The 19,925-nt window shown below is 41.9% G+C and overlaps 1 protein-coding gene across 3 annotated transcripts in view; it reads left to right on the top strand.

Annotated features, from left to right (window-relative positions):
• Nucleotides 1–280: 280 nt before the first annotated feature.
• MCOLN3 (mucolipin TRP cation channel 3) overlaps nucleotides 281–19,925 on the top strand; it is a 36,886-nt gene continuing 17,241 nt past the window's right edge. Inside the window, exons 1-6 of one of the 3 annotated variants that reach the window (XM_037163980.2) lie at nucleotides 648–733; nucleotides 3,758–3,987; nucleotides 6,423–6,590; nucleotides 13,683–13,836; nucleotides 15,001–15,085; nucleotides 15,164–15,260. In XM_037163980.2, the coding sequence (XP_037019875.2) occupies nucleotides 3,760–3,987; nucleotides 6,423–6,590; nucleotides 13,683–13,836; nucleotides 15,001–15,085; nucleotides 15,164–15,260 (732 nt within the window). In that variant the 5' untranslated portion in view covers nucleotides 648–733; nucleotides 3,758–3,759. Of the gene's footprint in view, nucleotides 943–3,757; nucleotides 3,988–6,422; nucleotides 6,591–13,682; nucleotides 13,837–15,000; nucleotides 15,086–15,163; nucleotides 15,261–19,925 lie in introns of all 3 variants that reach the window. The other 2 variants (XM_037163978.2, XM_053655617.1) reach the window with 2 other exon arrangements.

Genomic DNA, 19,925 nt, shown 5'->3' with positions numbered 1-19,925 from the left:
CCCGTTTCTTAGAGATTTCCAGCGCTCTTTATGTCGCAGCACCCGGTCTAGAGGAGTCTAGCCAACAGTTCATTAATTTCATAGCAATTTTGTGAAACTGGAAGGCCTAAGGGAGGGTCCCGGCCTTAGGCTGGAAAAGTCGTACACGTCATGATTACCCCTGTGTACAAAAATTGGCATGCACAGCTGTTAGAGAGGAAGGACTACGAACTCCGACCAGCAGCCAGATTCCGTGCAGTGCGCTTGTCTGGGCAGCCCGCCCCTCTCCAACCACGTGAGAGGAATGGGACCGAGGGCTGGGTGAGCCCTTCTGGGTCTGAAGCGAGGGTACTTTCATCTCACTTCGCGGCAGCTTCTGCTCGACCAGCGAGAGTTCCAGTAGGATTGTGCGAGTAGTTCACTGGGACCAGAGAGGCGTGCAGGGAAGGGGTGGGGGTGTCCGAGTCCGGTGACTCCCACGCCTCCCCCGCCCTCCTGGACGGTGGCCCCAGAAGGGCGTGGAGGGGAACCGGAGCTGTGGGCGGCCCGCACGAGTTCCAGCGGCTGGAGGGGGAAGGATGCCACCGGCAGCGGCTCCTCCTGGTTGAGCTGGGCCTCAGAGACTTGTACAGCAGCGCCCTGGTACATGTTGTCCCCTGGGGCAGAGGAGACCAAACAAGGCGCCCTGACTTTGCTTGCCCAGGTCACCGGGTTTTCCCTGCTCGGCGCCCCCTCCTCGCGTTGCTGGACGCAGGTGAGCCCAGCCCTGCACCGCCCGGAGGCATCAGGTGTCCTGGGCGTGGTGCCGGCGGTGCAGGGAGGAACTGTGATGTCGAGAGCTTTCGGTGACAGAAAGCGGGAGGGTCGGGTCCCCGGACATCGGCCGGATGGAAGGGACACAGGTGGCAGGGGAGCACCAGCTGCAGCAGTTGGGCGCAGCGCCTGCTTGGCCGCCCCGCCGAGGTCAGTGGGGGCGTATGCGGGGGTCTGGAGGAGGCCCGGCAGGGCGTGTTGGCGCCCCCACCGGGTACGGAGTGGGTGCGGGGGCGATCTGAGCTCTGGGGCGGGTGTGCAGGGCTGCAGCCCGCCCTTCTTCAGCGAGGGGTCTGGGCAGGTTTCAGTTGTCATGGGGGCCACTGCTCGGAAGGGCGTGAGTGATGCTGGGAAGTTCACGTTTGCAGGAAGTTTAGCAGTTACTGTTTTTGTACAATGTAATGTCTGGACAACTCAGCGCCACATGCTGAATTAATTAATTGGGATGGCTCGTTTTCTCTTTGTTCCTGTGGGTTACTGTTACATGGCAGTTGACCAGTTTGTTTAAAGTTTAATTTTCCGTGTATCAAAATAGGGCTTCATGTGACCTCAAATCTGTAATTCACCAACATGTTTTATGAAGAGCTTCATTGTATTGGTGTTCATATTAAGTTTAGAGCAACAACAAAAAAAGTAAATCATCTTCATCTTAAGTGCCATAAGTAAAGTCCTTTAAAATGCTGATTAAAAGTATCATACCTATTTGAAAAAGGGCATAACTAGTTCTTGAGTGAAAATCTTAAGGTGTTAATAAGGTTTTTCTTGCCTATATGTCTCTAAGAATTATTGTACTTACACTGTGAAAGGAATTTTAACATACAGACCACACTTTAATGAGTTCTATCATAATTATTTTGGTTTGAAGGTGTTCGTTTGCTATCGTAAATATGTCTTATGTGTCATTGACTCAGTAATATCCTTATTATTTTTTTTTAAATCAAGAGTTTAAAAACTTTTCCAATGCCTAGTTTTAATAGTCACTGTTTATTGTTTGGAAATGTTGTTTGCTGAGAGTGTTTGAATCGGAACCGGAAGTGGGAGTCTAGTCATGAAAAACAGCATGGTGCCAAACAGTGGCTTGTCAGATGCTGCGTTAGTACAGTTTGAACCCTCCCTCCATTTCCAAGTACAGTGGGAAAATATCAGAGCCAGCCTTTTAAATGTCAGGACAGTACTCTCCCTGGTGGTGTGGGGTATTTTTTTTAGCATTTTTCCATAGTATCACTAATAGTTGGAGGAAAAATCTAAGATAGGTCCCAGTTTCTGTAGTGACGTCTTTGTCATTTTGGAAAAGCTGACCATAAACACAATAAAACCAGCTTTATCCTTTTCAAAGGGACAATAGAAATCATAGGTATGAAGTACTACTGAAAAGTAAAATGTGCTACAGAAACGTAAAGCCTTCGATAAAAGGCAAATACAAGTGACATGGCTGATTGGAATTTTTTTCATTTTTGATGTTTTATTATGCTATTACAGATGTCCCATTTTTCCACCTTCGCCCCCCACCCCACTTCCATAATCAATCACCTCGCTGTGGCCCATGTCCATGGGTCCTTCATGCTTGTTCTTTTACTCATCCCTTCACCTTCTTTCAATCAGTCCCCACCCCTCTCCTCCCCTCTTACAGCTGTCAGTCTATTCCCTAATCCCATGCCTCTGTTTCTGTTTAGCTCATTAGTTTATTTTGTTCATTAGATTCCTCTTATAAGTGAGATCATATATTTGTCTTTCACCAATTGACTTATTTCGCTTAGCACAATAGTCTCCAGTTCCATCCATGCTGTCGCAAAAGGCAGGAGCTCCTTCTTTTTTTCTGCTGCATAGTATTCCATTGTGTAAATATACCACAGCTTTTTGATCCACTCATCTACTGATGGACATTTATAATAGCCAAGATTTGGAAACAGCCTAAGTGCTCGTTGGGATTTGCAGTTTCTTGTTCCACATTGTGGAACAGTTAAGGTCCCTGGGGCACACACTGCCTGCCCCTAGAGCCTTGTTGGCTGTTCAGGAAACCGCTCTGTCTGCAGGGGCTATAGGGAAAGTGAGGCTGCTTGCTTTTTTTTTTTTTTAAGATTTTATTTATTTATTTTTAGAGAGAAAGGGAAGGAGAGAAACATCAATGTATGGTTGCCTCTCGTGAGTCCCCTTCTGGGAACTGGCCTGCAACCCAGGCATGTGCCCTAACTGGGAATCAGACCGTGATTGCGTGGTTCGCAGGCCTGCACTCAATCCACTGAGCTACACCAGCCAGGGCAGGCTGCTTGCTTTTATGCAGCCTCATTTTGCAGTGACCCTATGCAGTGGCTTTATTTGCATTTTCATTTAATGCTCAATACGATCACATGAGGGCAGCTACTGTTATCATCATTTTGCAGAAAAGAAAACTGAGGTCAGAGAGGCTAAGTGACTTGCCTTGTGTCCTAAAAGTATCAAGTAGTAGAACCAGGATTAAAAACCAAACAGAACTCATTGATTTAAAACTTTTTTTGATAATCTGATACATCTTTAAGTTCCTCCCCAAGAAAAGTAGCCATGTCCACATATAAAAAACATTTTGCACGTAGTTTCAAGGCCCATCTACCCTCTGAATCCCTGACCTGGGCTTTTGGATCACACCCCACGTCCCAACTACAGCTGTTAGTGAATGAGACAGGAAGGTGATTGTACTGTGTATATGTGCATGTACATGTAACTTTTTACTAATAGAAGCAGCCCTAACATTTGGTAAATTTCAACTGGATAAATATTCATTTAATAACAAACAAAAAGGAAAATGGCTTGTAATATTCTAATTGAGTTTCTAACCATCTAAAGTGCAGTTGAAAACAGTGGTGCTTGTTTGCAACCGGATCTGTAGTTTAGGCTCCTTCAACTGTCCTGCAATAGCAAAGAATATCAACTTGTGCCTTCACGTACAGAATGGAAACCCTTTTGTTTGTTTGTTTGTTTTTTCCTGTAGAGATGGCGAACCCCGAGGTAGTTATAAGTAGCTGCAGCTCTCGCCAGGAGGAAAACTGCTGCACCTTTAACCAGAACACATCTCCCTCCGAGCAGCTGCTGTTAGAAGACCAGATGAGGCGAAAACTCAAATTTTTTTTCATGAATCCTTGTGAGAAGTTCTGGGCTCGAGGTAGAAAACCATGGAAACTTGCCATTCAAATTATAAAACTTGCAATGGTGACTATCCAGGTGAGCACCAGCGGCTGAAACAGGACTTCAGGGGCTGGGGCACTCTCTCTAATGTATCACCATGAAAATGGATGCTCAGCTCTCAGTATATATTTGACAAGTTGGAAAAGCCTATATTTTTCGATTCTTTATTCATACTGATTGTGATTTACTCTTGTGCACATACGTTTTTCTGTTGGTGAAAGTAATTATCTCTCATTCAAAGCAAATGTTTGAACATGAATATTTTCTATCTAAATGAGAATTGTGTTTCAGTCTGAACATCATCTTGTTGGATTCTTAAATCACAGATACTGGCATTTCCATTTCATGGATGAGAACACTGAGGCTTAGTGAGGTAAAATAGCCTTTCATAGTCAGGAAACCAGAAGAACAGAACTGAAATTTCAACAGATTTATTCCCTCTGAGACTTAGGATCTTAATTACTCCTTAATCTTTTAGGGAGCTCATCTTCCTGTGTGTCCTAGAGTGGTCGAGAGGAAAATTAGCCAATAGTTTAAAATGTTAAGCCTGTTAGCAACAAACATGTGAAAGGCATTTAGGTAAGTTCAGCATGTTTTTGAAATGAACTGAGGGTTTCTTAATTGAGATCTTTCCTTAATTTATATCTGAGCAATCAAGCAAATATTACATAAAGACAACTTTGTAACTAATCAACAAGGGTGACTTGGTGACAGAGTCCCTCTTTTCAGAGAAAAAGAAGGTGGATTTTCTGTTAAGTTGGAGACTTTGTGTTTTGGTAGCAAAAGAAAGATGGGTAAAATGATGGGCATCCTAGTACTTCCCATGTCCTGGCTCAGCTTACTAGTCATAGCAGTTCTGTCTCAGCCAGGGGCCCGCCTGTCCGCCTGTAGGCCCGAAAGGGCAGGGACTGGTGACTTCTCATTCAGCATCTAGTTCAGGACCAGCACATGGGAGGTCTTCCTGTATTTGAATGAGTTGGTAGAAATGTGTTTGTGAATTCTCTGGAGGCTTTTTGGTTTTCGGTTTCAATAGATGTAAAAATTCCTGGAATATCCAACCACGTTAGTTATTAGGATTTAAATAGGACTTTCAACTTAAAGAGGCTCTTGGGAAATGGGAGTGGAGTTAGGTGAGGAGAGGGGACATGTGTAGAGTATAGGGCGTACGTGTGCAAGGCGAGGAGAAAGGGGAGAAGCTTTGTCTGCTCTCTGTTTTTCCTGGTCGGACTCTGGAGTACTTTGTGTAGCTTGGGTTTGGTCTGTTGGATGGATTCAAGTTTTTAACTATATTCTTTTTGGTAATAGGACTTAGAAAAATTATTTAACTTCTCTGAACCTTTCTGTACTCGTGTCGTAAAGTGGGACATGAAGAAACTATCCTGTGGGATTAGAATGAGGAAAGTTCTGGAAGAGAGTGTCGCCCCTAGGTGCTCAGTGTCCGTCTCTTTTCCTGTACAAAATACACCCTGCTCACTGTGGGACTGACGTCAGAGCGTTTGTTCTAAACTACGTGCACGTGAGTACGTTCCTGTACGAGTCCGTGTGGCGTAGGGAATAGAGAGAGATTGAGGTGGTTCAGAAGGACAGAGAGGTGAAAGAGACCTGGAATAAAGTAGGGTGGAATAAAGTAGGTTTTGGATATGACTGACGGAGTTTATGTTACTGGGATAGCGGTGCAGTTAAACAGACTTTCTGTGTGTGAACAGCTGGTTTCATGTGCAGGTCTGGGGTCAATCCTGCATGAATATTAAGGATATGTTATATTAATATAATTTACAGATGAGTTCAAAGGATGTTTTTTATTTTGGGTCTTATTGTCACAGTTTTGGTAATTAGAGCTAGAAATATAGCTTGTAGGACTTAGATTTATTTAAAGTGTTTCTTACATTCTATTAGATACCTTCTTGATATCCTTCAGAATTCATTTTTAAACTCCCTACTTGCTGTTCAAGTCCCTGAACCACCTGTCTCCCTTTGTTCCACTAATATTTTTTCCTCACTGTTCCTCTAGTTGAATTATGTCCTCCCAAGTGTTAAAGTTCTCTACTACCTTCTTAGCTCCCCAGATGTCCTCTGCCCTGGTTCTGCACATACTTCAGGGTTTCTCTCATTTATTTTTCAGTAAACCTTCCTATTTTGTAGCCAAAGTAGCTTTGCTCCTCTGAACACTCGAAGAACAAAAGGACTTCTCCAAACTCCTAAAGCTTTAGATGGCTGGGGCAATGCCATAAGTACGATCATATGTGAAAATGAATGTCGAAAAGATGCAAAGCCATTTTCTTTTGCTTTGGATCTAGAAACCAATCTCATCTTTAAGGGTAAATTAATTCACTAGCTGCCAAATATTAATTTCTATTGAACATATTCAGGATTAATTAGACACTGTATCTTGAATAGAAAGAAATTGATTATGTGGAGACCTTTATTTTGTTGCTTTTTCACCCTCTTACTTTTTCTTTTTTTCTCTTAAGCTGGTCTTTTTTGGGCTGAGTAACCAGATGGTGGTAGCTTTCAAGGAAGATAACACTGTCGCGTTCAAACACCTCTTCCTAAAAGAGTACGTGGACCAAGCAGATGACACATATGCAGTATACACACAGCGCGACGTGTACAATCAGATCCTCTTTGCGGTGAACCAGGTAAATCAAGTGTTGCGTTTTTTTTTTTTTTAAATCCACAGATACTGTGATGGAGTTCACTTGATTTTCCTCTCTCTGAGGTGCCTGTGCAATGCTTTATTTGGGAGAAAGAACAGACTGGAAAATAGTGAGCAATGTGTGTAACAGAAACCGACATTTAAATGGGGAAGGATAACATTTCTGTGATGACGTGTAAACGACATGTATACAATCATTTAAAAATTGTTTTAAAAAATATTTCCAACAAACTTTACAAAACTGGAAATAGAGAAGAGTTTTTGGTTAACACAGAGACAGAAACTTTAGCAACTTAATTAAAAGAATCAGAACTGTGGCTTGCCACGAGAGCCTCAAAGATTTAACATTATTAACCATGACCCTGGTTGTAAGTAGTCATTAAGTCTTCAGAGTTTATAGTTTTAGGGGCTCTTAAACACTCAATGAGAATATTCACTTTGCAGAGTATATATAGCAACCCAGACTTGAAAGTTCATTTAAAAAATAAGTAAGGCTTTTATGCCAGGCATGACAATGATCTTATTGTAATATTGATTAGCTGCCATAAAAGTAAGCTTGTTCATACAGATGAGTCAAATTCCTATTCTGAGTTTCTAATCAGTTTGCTTTTGCTATAAACAGTAGTTTGTCAAGATCCCAAATCTCTTGTTTTGTAGGTATCTTAGAAAGTGTTCTTGAAGTCAGTATTTCCAACACGGGTTACTTTGCAGACCACATTTCAAAATTATCACGATGTTTCTTCAAACAGTTGTTACAATGCAGTCCCCTTGTCTAAGGTGCTCTGCACAGGGAGATGCAAATTGCTGAGGCCGGATATGTACTTACAGCCCCGTGGCTTTCTGCTAGCGTTCTGATTCCAAACTTGGCCCCAACTCTACAGGAATAGAAGTAAGCTGCATAAGTTGTTAAACAGAACTATGTCATTCAGTTTGTAAGGAAAAAATAGTATATTACTGGAGATAGTATGGAGATTTTTGTTTGAAGTTTATTAAGCTTCTCTAAAGCTACTCTAAACCAAATTGGTAGTTATTTTTTGAGGGGAGAGGATAGACGCACGGAGTAAACAGTTCATTAAATTCCTCCTAAAACATTTTTACCTTTATTAGTAGACTTAAAATTAATTTAAAAATATAGCCCTGGCTGGTGTAGCTCAGTGGATTGAGCGCGGGCCTGTGAACCAGAGGGTCATAGTTCGATTCCCAGTCTGGGCCCATGCCTGGGTTGCAGGCCAGTTCCCAGCAGGGGATGCACAAAAGGCAACCATACATTGATATTTCTCTTCCTCTCTCCTTCCTTTTCCTTTAAAGATAAATAAATAAAATCTTTAAAATATATATAGTACTATATATAGTATATAGTACTATTTGGCATTCATGCCATTCTGTTTATCAGATTTCCATATTCTTTGTAGAAATGGTGTAGATCCCTTACTCTAGTCTACAAGTAGACAATACTAATTGGGGTGGTTTGCCTTGGGCAAATGATTGCCCACCATCTTCCAAGCAACTATAGGCATTTTTTTGCCTAAGATAAAAATGTCTTGATCACAATTTTCATGAGTAACTAGAGTTTCTGTGGTTGATGAGGTTAGGCGTCTATGTTCTATGTGGTTCCATCTTCAGTTCTGTGTGGGTCCAGAGAACTGAAGAGGGACAATATGGGCTGCTGTTAGAGAGGGAGCTTTGTTTGCTGTAAGGAAGCATCTTGACGATTGAGGTGATGGTCCCTGAGGGGAACTAACTGGTAGGACTGTGGCTTCTCAGCTGTTAGAGATAGTCCCATGACTAATTGGTTGTCCCAAAGGGTTTAGCCCTCAGCTGTCCTCTACCTAGAGCACTCATTCTGATCCAATGCTAGTTATAACATCACTTTATGTTTATTATATATGCTTATATATTTGAATGTCCAGACACTAGTTACTTTGTTTTAAATTATATCTTGCCTTTCCTCAACCCGGGTCATCTTTCCTGGGTTCCTTCCTTTCATCTGCCTCATAAATTTTTCAGTCCTCAAAGGCTGTCTTTTTCCTGTAAAATTTCCTCTTCTCTGCAGCTTTGTAGCCATCACCTAACCAGCAAGATGAGGTGACTCCTAAACAATCGCTTACTCTGTGACATGCGAGGCAGCCACAAGCACCCGAGGACAGCTTCGTACAAAGCAGGTTCATGGTCTCTGCCCACTTCCTCCCCAGACTTGTTTCTCTTCCTGGCCAGTTGCTTATATATAAAAGCCTCAGAGTCTTAGAGCCATTTACTCTTGCAGTTTAAGCGTAGTCTGTAAATTCCTACTTCTGGTTGGCCTCCCTTCTTCCCCACCCACTGCCTTACCACTTCTTGGTTGTCTTCTATAGGATTCACCAAAAATCACAGATTTAATTGTATAACACTCCTCATTCATTACATATCTACCTCTATCTACATTTATATCTATGTAGCTATATCTACATCTGTATCTATATGTTGTGTTCAGTGCCATAACACTGAATGTACTTACTCTTTGAAGACAGAGGTATATAAGAGGCACTCACATGTTTGCAATGAATAAATAAGCTCAAAAGCTCCTTATGTGTGTTAGGATGAGGTGATCACAGAAGGATCACAAAGAAGCAGTGGCTCTAATCTGCTTTGCTTGGGTGCCACATCAGTCAGATAAGGGTCTGTCATATATTTTATATTGTCTCCCAAAAGATGACAGGTGACCCATGCATCTACGTGAAAAACTTCTCTCAAGGCAGAGCTGCAGAGCCAAGTGGGACAGGTGCCCAGCCTGAGTAAAGCCTCACAGAGGCCACGGCCACGTAGGAGCCCCATCCGTCAGTCCCACAGGGCATTCGCCTCCCAGCCATGGTCCCACACCACATTCTGGTCCCAGAGCCCTCTGACCTGGGCTCCAGAGCTGCCCTTTAGCCGGACAGAGCCCTGCCGCTTGCCCCCAACCATCCCACCCTTGCAGGTGCTCACCCCTCTGCACAGCAAGGTAGTCTGGCCATAGCATAGCTTGTAAAGTCAGCAGGTCCCTCCAGCCCTGTGCCTCAGATCTGTGTTTCAATATCTTACAAGCTTTAAATACACAGTTTCTGTGGTGAGGAGTTTCAGATCTTTCCCTCACAAACAGAGGGCACTCAGAGGGCCTACAGGACCCCAGGTGCGTATGACTCGACTTCATGACCCCTGCTTGCTTTTCCAGCTTTACCTTCCCTTACAATCCCCACATTCCAGGCACACTGGTCAGCTGGGTACCTGTGTATATGATGTGCCGCTGAGTCAGCTCCAGCTCCCAGGACCCTAGGAATGAGTGGTGTCCACGGTGCCCTGTCCGCAGAACCCCTGCTCGGCTCCCGTAGACTCACACCTGTGGCTTCTTCTATGGGGTCAGTCCATCTCACATTTGGTCTCCCTCTCCTCCTGCTGCCTTCTCTGTCTCCTAGCACTATTGTTTTCCCAAAGAACTTTGCTTTCTTGTCATGCGCCGAAGTAGATCGCTACACCCAGTACCTTTTACCTTCTTTTTCATTTAATGGACTTTTACCTCTTATACCCTCCCTGCTCCCTGCCCCTTATAAAACTACCGATTTGGCTCAGAGTGGCTTTAGAAAGACTCAATACACTATTGCCTTGAATAGAAAATAAAAATCTCAAAATGAAATATTTCCAGCATTATCCTGTTTCCCCCCACATGTAGGGCATAATGCCCTTTAACAATTTGTGCTGCTTACTTCTATTACCATAGATTCCTGGCTCATTTTCCCAGTCCCAGTGCTCACAGAAGGCTTGGGGTTGTGATCACACAAATTCTCCCAGTGGATTACTTGCCTAGATCAGCTCCAGGAAATGAAGAGCCACTGTGGCATTATAATAATTTTATTCCTCACTATGAACTGGACACCTATTCTGTGCTCCTCCTGTTCTAAGTACTGGGGTTCAAGCAGTGCACTTGATAAAGTCCTCGCCCTGTGGAGTGTACATTTTACTGGAGAAGATGGATGTTAAACAAGGTTAACCAAAATTACTTGATTTCATGTGACAGTGAGTGCTAGAAGTGAAATAAAGTAGCAGAGGGCATTAATGGTACAGGCCAGTCAGAAAGGGCCTCTCTGAGGACTTAAAGGCCAGGGCAGAATATTTCAGGCTGAAGGAGCGGCAGCAGCACTGGCCCTGCAGGCCAGGAAAGTGCAGAGAACGCAGGCGGGACTGGGCCTTGTGTCTCAGGCTTCCTTTGTCCTGGAAAGGAGTTTGGAAGTTGACCCTAAGAGACAGGAAGCCGTGGAAGGGCTGTCAGTAGGGGAGAGACTCTAATACACCTTAGCCAAGGCTAATTTTAGCATTTTATGTCTCAGATATTGCTTTTGGTACATAAATACAATGGTGACCAAATAGACACAGTCAAGGAAGTTATATTCCAATAAGAGATAGGCAGTGAATAAGGATGTCTGTCCGTTGGCTCTAAGTACACTGTAAACATATGAAAGAAGCAGGCAGAGTGAAAGAGTGGAAGTGGTGGGGGAAGGCATCTCTGCAAAGGTGATGGAGGAACAGACGACAGAGTGGAGAGGCAGCCTGTGGCAGCCTCTTTCTTCTCAAGGAAGAAACAGCAGCAGCAGAGTCTCAAACAGGTTCATGTTTTGGGTATCACTTTTCTAAGGGTCCTAGGTGCGTTAATTCACTTACTCTTTGTAACTGTAGTAAGGAAACATTTGTAACAGTCCTATGAGTTCTTTATAAAGGTGGAGTGTGGTGAGAGTCCAGTTTGGAAGCAGGAAAACCAGGTTAACCAGGTGGGCGACGATGGTGGAGCAGGCCAGGGCAGTAGCAGTGAAGGCAATGTGAAGTGATTGGGTTTGGGATGTAGTCTGAAAGTAATGCATGATTTTCTGGTGGATTGGAAATGCAGTGTGAGAGAAGAAGACTAAAGGATTATTCCCAAGTCTTGGCCTGAAAATGGATTGACTTATGGAATTGTTTACTGAGAAGATAATTATTGTAGAAGGAGCCAGTTATTCTTGTTTGTCCATTTATGTTCAAGATTCATCGTAGGCACCACAGGTAGATTGCTGCCCACCCGCATATGGAACTGAGTGGAGAGGCCAAGGCTGAACTTACACAGTTGGAAGTCATCAGTATGAGACAGTATATAAATCATGGGGCTGGCTGAGATCACCATGGAGAGAATGTGGATAAACAAGTTGAAGACTTAATGTAAGGCACTCGGAGATGTAGAGACTGGCAAGAGGAAGAGTCAGCTAAGGAGACTGAGAAGGAGCAGCCTGTGTTCTAGAAGTCAAGTGAAGAAGGTCCCCCACGAAGGGGAAAGCACTCAACTGCACCAAGTTCTGTGGGGAAGTTAATGTAGATGAGAACTGAAAGTTAAGTGAGAAGCACTAAGAACTGAGAACTAAACACCACATTTGGTAATGTGCTGTTTAGACCAGGCCTAGCTCAGAATCAATTCCACAGGTGAATATTATGAGGGAGGAGCCCCAAAAACCTGGAATTATCTTCTGGAGGGTGGGTCTCTTGTAGTATAGACTTCTCCCACTAAGTGAGGGTTCTAGGAACCCATCTGTATCAACTACTGACTGGCGTTGTTGTGAGAGGCTGCATTCTGTTTCAGTGAATTTTTTTGAAGACTCTTTCAGTGCATTTGCCCATTTCATGGTGGGTGGTTTACAAGTGCATTTGAGTTGTTTAGCAATTTTTGACCCCAAATGGCATGACCCCCCCCATGCCCCACCCTCCCTGTTCACCCATTCTTGCCCAGAGTGACTTTTTTTGTTTGTTTCCCTGATAAAAAAAGTCCTCAAAGGGAAACATTTTGCTTATGTGGAAGAGGTGAAACAAAAAATGGCAGAAGCACTAAAAGGCATCAAAATCAATGAGTTTAAAAACTGTGTTAAGCAGTGGGAAAAAAGTCTTCATAGGTGTATTGCATCAAATGGCGAGTACTTTGAAGGAGACTGAAGTTTAAACGTGTAAGAATAAGTACACAGTTTTTTATATATAGTCTGTTTTTTGCACCCCTCCTTTGTACATGATTTCCTTCAATGATGATGGCATCTTTTTATTTTTATTGTATAGAGAGGGGAATGGAGGGAGAAAGAGAGGGAAACAGTGTGAGAGGGAAGCTGTCTTCTGTGTGCACTCCAACTGGGGACCGAACCTGCAACCCAGGCATGTGCCCTGACTGGGAATCGAACCAGCAACTTTTTGGTTTGTGGGACTATCTATGTCCAACCAACTGAGCGGCAACGGACAGGGCTTGTATGCTTCTTTTAGTAGCATTATTTATCTCTGTGTTTATCCCACTAAATTATTAATTTGAAGAAACAAATACCATATCCTTATCTTTGTATTCCAGTTGTGTTCAATGATATTGTTCAAAATAAGCCTGAAACACTTAGTTTTGTGTTTTTCATCTACAGAAATTCATTAAGTGGTTTAGGTGGAAATTACTCCATTAGTAAAAGCAACATTGTGTTTTAGTTAAAGGATTGGCTAGGACAGGGGAATATTGCTATGAAAGTGACTAAACTGTATTCTTACAAAGATAAATATTGACATATTTTTAATGAGATGTTTTGCTGGTCAGCTTGGAACCATTGTATCCCCCTTCCTATAGTGCAGTACTAAAGCAAAACTCTGACCTTACAGGACATAGGTCTAAGGTGTAAAAACCATTTCCTGAACTTAATTCTTTAAAGGAGGAAAAAAGGTTATGTGATTTAAGCCTTTAATTTTGTAGATAAGGGGCCGGAAACTCAGACAGTTTGTGATTTGCCTAAGGCTGACAAAAGGTGACTTGAACTCAGATTGCTATTTCTCATATGCTCTTAGCTCCTCTGCTGTCTGGGGGCACAGTAAGTAGCACGTGGCTCACACTGCACATCAGTGCGAAGGTCTCCACCCAGAGTGGGGGAGGGAGCCTGCCAAGGTCCCGATGGGGAGGGAGGGAACTATGGCTTTGCTTCCACCCTGGCTGGTGTGCTCACTTTTTCTTTTCTTTTCTCTCCTTTTCTTTCCTTTCTTTCTTCCTCACTTCTCTCTCTCTCTCTCTCTCTCTCTCTCTTTTGTGCCACAGTACTTGCAGCTGCGCAACATCTCGGTTGGGAACCATGCTTATGAGAATAGGGGCACAGAGCGGTCCGGTATGGCGATCTGTCAGCACTTCTACAAGCAAGGAAACATCCTTCCTGGAAATGATACCTTCGATATTGATCCCAAAATTGAAACTGGTAATGTTCTATAAGCTGGAACTTCCATTGTTAACTCCTTGATTTATATTTAAAGTCAGTAATTGCATCTCTGAAAATACTGATTTGGTCCCTGTGAACAGATCATTAGGAAAAACACGAAGACATTATTGTGTGTCAGGTGCTGTTCTAAGCCTTTCAGTGTGTAACTTATGATTCTTAAAAAGAAAAGCTCTAACAAAGTGAGGTTTATTATTCTTCCTGTTTCATAGAAGACTAAAGTATGGCTCTGAGAGTGGAAGCAATCTGCTCAAGGGGGAGTTGGGAGGGGGCAGTGACCGGGCTGCCTGGGCTCTTAACCAGATAGTCCACAGCCTCTCAGGCTGCAGAAGCTAGTTAAAGAGGCAGATATTATCCTTCCAAAAACTTATGCTTGTAAATTCTTGATGTATTTAAACTCCCTCCCTTCAATAGCATTTCACTATTCAGTATTTATGGGGGTAAGTTGGGGTAGGAATAAGAACCAGAACTAAGAAGAGCACATTTTTTTTCTTATTAGCAAAGTGTTATTTGCAATGTGTACCTAAAACATTAGCTTAGTTCATCAAAAAAAACAACTAGGTATTAGTCTTATTAATTAACGTCACTTCAATAAATGTAATATAAAGAAAATAAAGTATTAGAAAACAAAGTATTCCAACAATAGCCACTGGGATTTTTTTGGGGGGGGAGTGGGGAAGGATAATAAAGTAGTGACTGATGTAAAACTTCTAAGATGCCATCTTCATTTCTTTTAAGTGCTTATTGAAGAAAAATAGTCAACACATAATATTAAAAAAGTAGATTTTTTTTACTTAGAAAAATTTGTCTCTGACACTGTAAGTGCTTCAAACCTATGTTTAGGGTACAGAAAAGAAAAGGAGTGTAGGAAGGACTCAGAGTTTAGGCTTAAAGGACAGGGAGGAAGATCGCAGTCTCTAGAAGACTAATGAAATGGAGTTCAGACCTTCCTTCTCTCCCATCCACTGCAGAAAAGCAAATGCATCATTGTAACCAAGTAGTATAGATGTCTAGCCTTTAAAGTCTTGATCCAAAAAAATACTAGAATCTGAATGTCTAGTTTTAAATATATATAGTATTCTCTTTTCAAGATGCACTTTTTTTCATTTTGGCTGTTCTGTTGTGTTTCCTTGCTTTCCATGGCAGAATGTTTCTCTGTGGACCCAGATGAGTCTTTTTACATTGGAACACTAGAAGAAAATAAACTGAACCTAACGCTGGACTTCCACAGGTGAGGGAAGCAGACACAAGTGAGCTCAGGTGCGTGCATGCACGCCTTCACCGCACTGAGGTCTCCTCTGTTTTCTAGGCTTCTCACTGTGGAGCTGAAGTTTAAACTGAAGGCCATTAATCTGCAGACTATTCGTCATCACGAGCTCCCTGACTGTTACGACTTTACTCTGACTGTGAGTGTGGACTGGGCTGAATTTGGTTTCAGCCTGGAGAAAAATGTTTCATCTACTTGTATGTTCATCTACTTGTATTAAGTCATGATCAAATATATAGGATGTTTTCACTTGAAAGTGCATAAGGGAAGCATTAGTACAGCTAGTTCTATTTTGTTATAATAACACTTTTACTTGTTAAATATCTGTCTTCTGCACCTCAACCTAAGTACTATGAGCACACGGACTTTGCCTAGTTATTGCTGTGTCTTCAGTACCAAAACCTGTGTCTGGCACAGGGTACGTGTTAAAATACAGAAGGTTCTGTGTGGTCAGCATCTAGCACTCTGTGGCTGTGTGCTTGCGATCATTGTCAAAGGTTCTTGTGGAGTTTCCTCACCATGAAGGAACGTTTGTAACCTCTGGGTTATTGCTCACAGTGCCTTCCTTGTGCTGTCTCTGAGTGCTCTGGTGAGTTTCTCCCCGTCAGCCCACCCTATCACTTCTGTGTTCTCCACAGTCAGTTGTAAATGGAGCTATTAATGTTCTCTAGAGAGCACAAGATGCCTGTCATGTGAGTCTGTCGCCTCACGAGGACTAGAGTCATATGCAGGAAAGTGTTGTATACAACTTGCCTTCATGTGATGCAAATTTCTGTTACTTCGGCAGTCCGTGTCGAAAGCTGTGTCCATGGAACTCCACTAATTGTCTGTAAGAAATCAAGTTTTCAGATATTCAGGTTAAAAAACGTTAAGAATATAGTATAATGTAGTAATTGTTCATAACATTTGATAAGAAAAAGTACTGATACTGCAAGGCTGTTTTGAATTAAGCTACAAATTTTCATCCTAATATTAACCAGGTTTATGAATTTTCAATATTACTTGATTTTTTAAAAATATTGACTTTTTCACTGTCTTGTCTTCTCTCTCTCTCTCTCTTTCGAGTTGGGAAATGGTATTTTTCAAAATTTTTATGAGTCTTCAAGGCTTAGCTCAACTGCACCTCCTTCATGGACCCTTACATGATTCTTCAATTAGAAATACATTCTGTGCTTTGAACTCCCAGATTTTTATTTGTTTTTGTATTTCCTATGCTCTTACCACCTTCTCATTTATTTTAGGATTTTCTAGTGGTCTGTCATCAACTCTGCTAGACTGAAAGCTCCTTGAAGGCAGAAACCATTTTATTAATCTTTCCATTCCTCAAAAAATATAGTAGGTGTCTCAAATATCTGTCGAATGAATAAACACTTGTGAAATGGAGATCCTTTTTAATTTTTCAATTATATTTTCTTGATTATGCCATTATAGTTGTCTTGATTTTTCTCCCTTTCCCCCTTACACATAGCATACACCACTCCCTCAGGCAGTTGCCCCTCCATTGTTTGTGTCCATGGGTCATGGGTATAAGTTCTATGGCTTCTCCATTTCCTGTACTGTGCTTCACATCTCCGTGGCTATTCTGTAACTACCTGTTTGTACTTCTTAATCTCCTCACCTCTTTACCCATTCCCCCAAATCCCTTTCCCATCTGGCAACCATCAAAATACTCTCTATACCCATGATTCTATCTCTGTTCTTATTATTTGCTTAGTTTGTTTTTTTAGATTAAATTGTTGATATGTATTTTTGCCATTTTATTGTTCATAGTTTGATCTTCTCTTTCTTAAATAAATCCCTTTAATATTTCATGTAATAATGGTTTGGTGATGATGAACTGCTTTAGTTTTTTCTTGTCTGGGAAGTGCTTTATCTGCCCTTCAATTCTACATGATAGCTTTGCTGGATAGGGTAATCTTGGCTATAGGTCACCGCTTTTCATGACTTTGAATATGTCTTGCCAGTCCCTTGTAACCTGCAAAGTTTCTCTTCAGAAATCAGCTGACAGTCTTATGGAACTCCTTTGTAAGTAACTAACTGCTTTTGTCTTGCTGCTTTTAACATTCTCTTTTTATCTTTAACTGTTTGCATTTTATTTATGCATATGTCTTAGAGTGGACCTGTTTGCATCCATCTGGTTTGGGACTCTCTGTGCTTCCTGGACTTGCATGTCTATTTCCTTCACCCAGTTAGGGAAGTTTTCTTTATTTTTTCAAGTCGAGTTCCAATTTCTTGCTTTCTCTTCTTTTTTTTTAAGATTTTATTTATTTATCCTTAGAGGAGAAGGGAAGGAGAGAGGGAGAGAATATCAATGTATGGTTGCCTCTCCTGCATCCCCCACTGGGAACTGGCCTGCAACCCACACATGTGTCCTGACTGGGAATCGAACCATGTCCTTTGCTTTGCAGGCCTGTGCTCAATCCACTGAACTACACCAGCCAGGGTCTCTTTCTCTTCTCTTGGCACCTCTATGATACAAATGGTGGACCTCTTGCAGTTGTCATAGAGGCTGTTTACATTATCCTAATTTTTTTTGGATTCTTTTTTCTTCTTGTGGTTCTGTTTGTTTTTTGCTTCCTTATGTTCCAAATCATTCATCTGATTCTTGGCTTCATCCACTCTACTGTTGTTTCCCTGTCAATTATTCTTTATTTCAATTAGTGTATCCTTTGTTTCTGACTAGATCTTTTTTATGCTGCTGAGGTACTAAGTTCCTTGAGCATCTTTATAACCAATGTTTTGAACTCTGCATCTGATAGATTGCTTATCTCCCTTTTGCTTAGCTCTTTTTCTGGAGTTTTGATCTCTTCTTTCATTTGGACAGTGTTTCTTTGTCTCTTTGTTTCAGCAGCCTCCTTGTGTTTGTTTCTATGTAATAGGTAGATCTGTTTTGATTCTGTGTCTTGATAGTGTGCCTTAATGAAGTGGGTGTTCTGTAGGGTCCAATAGCTCAGCCCCCCCCATCACTCAAGCTTGATGTACTCAAGGTGTGCTCTTTATGTGGGCTGAGGGTACCCTCTTCTTGTAGTTGAGCCTTGGTTGCTGTTGGCAGATCAATGGGAGGAATTTACCCAGGCCAGTCAACTGCAAGGATTAGCTGTGACCACTTAATCACCAACCTCCACCCTCTGTGGAGGATCAGCTGTTTCCTCCTTTGCCTCCCCCACTTCAATGCAGCCTGAGTCCCGCTCCCCCCATTCCATTATCAGTGCCCACACCATTGTCTATGTCCTTCAGTCCTTCATATATGTTCTTTGACTAGTCCCTTCACTTTCTTTCAATCAGTAACTACCTCCCCTCTCCCCTCATGTGGCTGTCAGTCTGTTTTATGATTCTATGGCTCTGGTTCTATTTTGTTGATTAGTTCATTTTGTTCATTGGATTCCTCTTAAATAAGTGAGATCATATGGCATTTGTCTTTTCACCAACTGGCTTATTTCACTTAGATAATAGTCTCCATTTCTTTTTTTTTTAAAGATTTTGTTTATTTAGTTATCTTTAGAGGGGAGGGAGAGAAACATCAATGTACCGTTGCCTTTTTTGGGCATCCCCTGCAGGGAACTGGCCTGCAGGGAACTGGCCTGCAACCCAGGCATGTGCCCTGACTGGGAATCGAACTGTGATCCTCTGGTTCGCAGGCCTATGCTCAATCCACTGAGCTACACCAGCCAGGGCAATAGTCTCCATTTCTATCATGCTGTTGCAAAAGGTATGAGTTCCTTTTTTCCTTCTGCTATACAGTATTCCATTGTGTAAATGTACTAGTTTTTTGATCCACTCATCTACTGATGGGCACTTAAGCTGTTTCTAAATCTTCACTATTGTAAATAGTGCTATGAATATGTGGGTACATAAATTCTTTTGAACAGGTGTTTTGGGATTCTTAGGGTATACTCCCAGCAGTGGGATCACTGGGTCAAAAGGCAGTTCCATTTTTAGTTTTTTGAGGAAATTCCATATTGTTTTCCACAGTGGCTGTACCAGTCTGCATTCCCACCAACAGTGTACTAGGGTTCCCTTTTCTCCACATCCTCACCAGCACTTGTTGTTTGTTGATTTATTGGTGATAGCTATTTTGGCATGTATGATATAACACTGTATTGTGGTTTTAATTTGCATTTCTCTGATGGTTAATGATGTTGGGCATCTTTTTATATGTCTATGGGCCATCTTATATGTCTTCATTGGAGAAGTGTCTATTTAGGTCCTTTGCCCATTTCTTAATTGGATTATTTGTCTTCCTGGTGTTGCATTGTAGCAGTTCTTTATATATTTTTTAGATGAAACCCTTGTCCAATGTATTTCTGGAAGATATGTTCTCCCATACTGCTGGTTCCCTTTTTATTTCAATGTTGCTTTCTTTAGCCATGCAGAAGCTTTTTAATTGATATAGTCCCATTTGTTTATTTTTTCCTCTATTTCCTTTGCCCTAGGAGATATATTGGCAAAAATATTGCTATGTGGGTTATCTGAAATTTCATTGCCTATGTTTTCCTCTAGGACTTTCATGGTATCATGACTTATGTTTAAGTCTTATCCATTTTGAGATCATTCTGGTGTATGGTATAAGTTGGTGGTCTAGTTTCATTTTTTTGTATGGACCAGTCCAGTTCTCCCAACACTATTTACTGAAAGGACTGTCTTTACTCCATTGTATGCTTGTGATCCCTTTGTCAAATATTCATTGACTGTAGAGACACGGGTTTATTTCTGGGCTCTCTATTCTGTTCCATTGATCTATGTGTCAGTTCTTATACCAGCACCAGACTGTCTCAATGATGGTGGCCTTGTAGTGCTGTTTGAA

This window comes from Artibeus jamaicensis, unplaced genomic scaffold, assembly GCF_021234435.1.
Source record: "Artibeus jamaicensis isolate MK-2021 breed Jamaican fruit bat unplaced genomic scaffold, CSHL_Jam_final scaffold_1019, whole genome shotgun sequence".
Taxonomy (NCBI): Eukaryota; Metazoa; Chordata; class Mammalia; order Chiroptera; family Phyllostomidae; genus Artibeus; species Artibeus jamaicensis.
Note: the sequence above shows the minus strand (reverse complement) of the source record. Positions and strands in the feature narration are given on the sequence as shown.